We start from the raw sequence: 5,547 nt of genomic DNA on the forward strand, positions 1-5,547 counted from the left end.
AAAAAAATCTATACACAAATTTAATTGATTATGATAGATAAAATATAATATAATTAAATTATATTTTTAAATAATTATCTATTTATAAAAATATGTGATTAAATAATAATTATTTTTAGTAATTGGGAAAAAATATAATTATGATGGGTAATTATCTTTTGGGATAAATGTGTATTTAAATGATAATAGGGATAATTTTATTTTTTTATGAAAATAATTGTTAATATGGTCAAGGGCATTTTTGTCTTTTTATCACCTATTCCTTTCTTATTTCAATCTTATTTCTATCAACCAAACACTGTGATAAGTCATAATAGCAATTCCTGCTCTATTCCATTCATAATACCAAACAAAGTAATAACTATTCTATTCTATTCCCACTTTATTCTATTCCCACAGAATAGCAATTCTATTCTATTCCTGCCTATTCCGCGAACCAAACGTGCTGTTAGGAGGGGCGCTTGCCTAAGGTCTCCCCAAGTGGGAGAGACTACGTCATAATTTGTGATAGTGGGGGCCTGCGTTCGCGCGGCCCCTGTTAAAAAAAAAAAAAAAACTCTACCTGTGTGCTGCCGTTGTATCCAAAGCAAATTCGATTATTTCGTATGTCTGTGCCCCACACGCATCCAATTCTCAACCACTTTTCCAGCTCCTTTAAGAGATAACGACATGCATCGTTGACCCAGTAGTTTTCTCCCTCCCCAATGTACTCACACATTTACCTATAATTAGATCTGAAAATTTTTGGTTTTATTTATTAATTATATCATATAAATATAAAATATTAATAAATATATAAATATAATATAATTAATTAAACTTATCATAATATAAAATATCTATTTATGTCTTAATTGTATCAATACGATTAATACACGATTATTTTAAAATTTAAAAATTCTTAAAATTGTATCTCATATTGTTTTATATAAAACTATCAAATTTATATATAATATAACAATATTTTAGAATTTGTATGGATACTACAAAGGATACTTAAGCTTTTTTATCTCAAAAGAAAAAATAAAGGAAAAAAAGAAAGTAGAGAAAAAAAAGTAACAAAATTAAAAATAAAAGAGAGAGAAAGGTAAGAAAGAACAAGAATTGAAAAAAAGAGCAACAAAACAACAAAACAACAAAACAAAGTTTTGGTTTTTCAACTCTTCTTAATTTTCCTATTCTCCTTTATTCTTTATTTTTTATTTTTTTTCCTTTAAAATATCTTCAAATAAAAATAATATAATTTAGAATGATTTTGAGGGAACAAAAGCCATTATTAAGCTCTATATTTAGTCAATGAATTTAATTTTTGAAAATTTGATCAAAAATATTTTGAGCTCTTTTAAATAAAAAAAGGATTAAGGAAGAATAATATCGTCATTAAAGGGGGAATAAAAGTAAAATGAAAATCTGAATTTCTACTACTATTCTTATTTGTTTCTCATGTTTCATTTTCAGTTCTCTATGTTTCCTTACTTTAAGATAATTTCTTTTAAAAAAAATCAAATAATGAAGTTTGATATTTTATTTGTAATCATAAAGCCCAAACCTGTTTTTGGCTTTGGCACCAAGCATAAAAAAAAAATGATGAACAAATTTGCATCTTTTAAAATTAAAAAAATAACATATGTTTTGAATTTTAATAGATTTTTAAAAAAATCAGACTTTTTTGTTATTTTCCTTTGTTTCGTCCATTTTCCATTTTTTACCGTTTTCCCCAAATATTTTCAAACAAATACTTTCACTAAAAAAGTTATGATTTAAGATTATTTTTGAAAAAAAAAAGTTAACAAGCATACATATTTGATCAAAACTTATAAATATTATAATATATTTATAACATATAATAAAATTCAATATCAATAAATTTTCATTATAAAAATATTAGTATTTATATGAATTAATAAACTAATGTTAATTATGTACTAAACGTACAACTAACACATGAACACAATTAAATAAATGAATCACAAAATTTACGAGTATACGATAATATAATTAATTAATCACATCTTAAACAAGTTAAGCGAGTATGATGAAGTTAAGATTTGAAACACAATTATTTTAAATTTAAATCCATTTAAATTCATGTCGTGTTATTGTGTCTTATACCAAATTGTCAGGTTTATGTACAAATATTATATTGATTTTATGGTTTAGGATTTTTAAGGATACTTTTAAGTATACTTTAGTTTTTTTATCTCAAAAGGAAAGATAAGGAAAAAAAGAAAGAAGAGAAAAAACTTTTGAAAAAAGGCAACAAAATAAAATAAAATAAGGAAAAAAAGAAAAAAAAACTAAAAAAAGGCAACAAAACAATTAAAAACGTTTTGGTTTTTCGACTTTTCTTACTCTCCTCTATTCTTTATTCTTTATATTTTTTTCTTTTGCAATATCTTCAAATAAAACTAATATAACTTAGAATAATTTTGAGAAAAGAACATTTTTAAGTATATAAATTTAGTCAAGCATTTGTTTTTTAAAAAAATTAATAAAAAATATTTTGAGTTCTTTTGATTAAAAAAAAAGGAAGAAGGAAGATTAATATATTTACTAAAAGGGGAATAAAAGTAAAATAAAAGTCTGAATTTCTACTATTCTTCTTCTTTTTTTCTCATGTTCCATTTTCACTTCTTTATGTTTCCTTCCTTTAAGATAATTTCTTTTAAAAATATAATTTTAAAAAACTTTTTTTAAAAATCAAACAGTAAAATTTGATGAACAAATTGGACCTCTTTATTATTTTCCTTTGTTTCCTCCATTTTCTACTTTTTACCCATTTTCCTAAATATTTTCAAACAAATACTTTCACAAAAGAAACAAACATATTTGATCTAAATGTTTGGATTTTTAATGTGACTAAAATGTTTTAATTTTTTTTTGTAAAAGAAACAAAAGGACAAAGGAGGAAGAAAAAAGAATTAAATCATTAAAAAAATGAAACTTTTACACCATCATTTTTTTTTTGCTTCATTAATTCTTATTTTTTACTAAATAATTTCTTGAAAAATATCGAATATAAAAATTTCTCAATTTATATTTTTAATATAACAAAAATGAACATGTATTAATGCATGCAAAAAATAAAAATACTGTAAAATATAAATTTACAACAATTATCTATGAAATCTATTCAATGAAATTTAACCTTACAGTAAAGCACGGATAATCAGCTAATTTCTTGTAAAATCTTACATGTTTGATTCAATTGGTAGATGGTTTGCTCCATATTGTTAATTTAGGTTTTCTAATGGATTTTGGGGAAAAAAAATTGAAACTAAAATTTTTGAGTTGGAGTCCTAAAAACACATGTAAATTATTATTGAAAAATACATACATTTTATTATTAGACCCAATATTCAAGTGCAAGGAGATTTGGGTTTAGGGTATTCGCAGTAGTTTAGTGCATGCCATCCCATCTTCATATTCTTCATATACCCTGATACTATTTTTTTTCTATTGTTCATACCCTAAACCCGACAAAACATAAGACTGGATGCGTATACACTTCAATCGTGTTGAAGTTCGGACCAACACTTGGTCATAAAATCTTTGACCTGCAGAATTAACTGAGAAGCCTCGGGCAATTCTGGAAATAGGTAAAATGCGTGGATCATGTGGGGATACTCCAAAAACGTCGCTTTTTTACCGGATTTTCTCAACCACTCATAGTACCTCTTCTGCCAATCCTTCAATGGGTCAAATCCACCCACTACCACCATCGCTTCCGGAAAATCCAAGCCCGATATATCCTCTGCGTTGGGTCCGCTCACATTGGCCGCTCCATGATCTCGGTCCGACCCATTGGGCAAGAACGCCTTCCAGCACCAGTCTGTTCTTGGCACAGACACCAGCAACGACCCAACTAGCTGCTCCTCCGCCTCCGTTCTCTCCTCTCCTCCGAAAAATGGCTGTATGGAAACTACCCCCATCACCTTCAATGTCTGAAACCCAGTCTGGCAAGCCCGGACAGCCACGTGGTGAGCCAGGTTGGCACCTGCACTGTCTCCGGCTAAGAAACACCGTGACAGGTCAGCGTTTTCAGGTAAGATAGTGGCGCGGTTCTCATCTAGGAACTTTAGAACGTCAAATCCGTCGTCGTATTGAGAAGGGTAGATGTGTTCAGGAGCGAGACGGTAATTGACGGAGATAACGAAAGCAGGAAGCTTGCGGGCGAACCTACGACAAACGGCGTCGTATGCGTGGGTGGCGGGACTGAGGCAGATGAAGCCGCCTCCATGAAAGAAAATGACGACGGGAAGGAGGAGATCGGAGGGGAGGGAGGGAGAGAAGAGGCGAAACCAGAGATTGCGGGTAGCATCGAGGGTGGTGTCAGAGGAGGAGACAGAGTTGGTGGGTTTGGGGTTAGGGGCGGCCTGGAGGTCGAGGAAGCGGAGGAGGCGGCGGTTGATGGTGCCATTGGGGCGGCAGGCGGCATCATTGAGGGTGGAGATTAGGGAGATGGAGATCCTAGTTCTCCAAGGGAGGGATGGTTTGGTGCGTTGATTAGTCATGTTTTGACGGACTTTACGGAATTGGTTGAACGAAAATACTTTATACTCCTAACTAGTGTAATTAATAAATGCTACCTGGGGCGGTAAGAGTTGGACCACGTACCTAGACAGAGCAATTTTTTTTTTTTTGGAACGGAAATTTTTATTAATTTCTAAACATTCTTGGGAAACAAACCCTCAATACATCATTGAACACCGTGAACTGATTTCTGAAGGTGGTACATCAAACAAAATAAAGCGATTATCTAAATTAAAATCAATGTTGGCCATACCATCAGTTACCATATTTTGTTTTCGATAAATATGAGAAATTTTTATCTCCCAGTCGAGTTGCAACAGTCCATGAATAGCGTTTAGTAAATCAAAATTCGCACATGGATGCGATTCACTAGAGGTAATTGTCTGAACCACAATTTTATTATCCACCTGTAGCCATATCCTTCGAAATCCTTTCTCCCTTGCTATACGAAGGCTATGTAAGACTCCCCATAACTTGGCCCTCAACACTTCCCCAATTTTGCAGTAAAGCCACCTAACCAATATCAGTTGTAGTCCCGTAAAACACCACCTGCAGCAGCCAAGTTTGTATTACGACGTAATGCACCATCAGTGTTTACTGCCACCCAACCTTGTGGGGGGTTTTGCCATCCAACCAGCATTTCTCTTTTATATCCATTCGGCCTACTACGTGTGCAGGGAATTTGGACAGCATGATATGATGCAGCAGCTAAGCCTTTTATCATCGATAACTTCCTATCCATAGGTATCAACTTTCCTTCAAAAACTTTCACATTCCTCCACTTCCAAATATACCAGCAAGTAAAACCAAATAAAATAGCCCAGGGGATACCATCAACACAAACATTATAATTTTTTAGATTAGTTAATAGCCAATCTGACATAAATAAATCAAAGAAGTTCCCATAGCCCATTTGTGACCCCAATTTCAACCATACCTCTTTTAAGTGTGGGCAATCTCTTAAGAGGTGTAATACTGATTCTTTTGATACTGAGCATAACACACAAGTAGCTG

General features: G+C 31.7%; 1 protein-coding gene across 1 annotated transcript; it reads right to left on the reverse strand.

Moving 5' to 3' along the window:
- On the reverse strand, positions 3,272-4,548 carry LOC18612000 (probable carboxylesterase 18). Its single transcript, XM_007048549.2, has one exon. The coding sequence runs from the start codon at positions 4,512-4,514 to the stop codon at positions 3,510-3,512; it is 1,005 nt and encodes a 334-aa protein (XP_007048611.2). The 5' UTR covers positions 4,515-4,548; the 3' UTR covers positions 3,272-3,509.

This window comes from Theobroma cacao, chromosome 1 (genome assembly GCF_000208745.1).
Source record: "Theobroma cacao cultivar B97-61/B2 chromosome 1, Criollo_cocoa_genome_V2, whole genome shotgun sequence".
Taxonomy (NCBI): domain Eukaryota; kingdom Viridiplantae; phylum Streptophyta; class Magnoliopsida; order Malvales; family Malvaceae; genus Theobroma; species Theobroma cacao.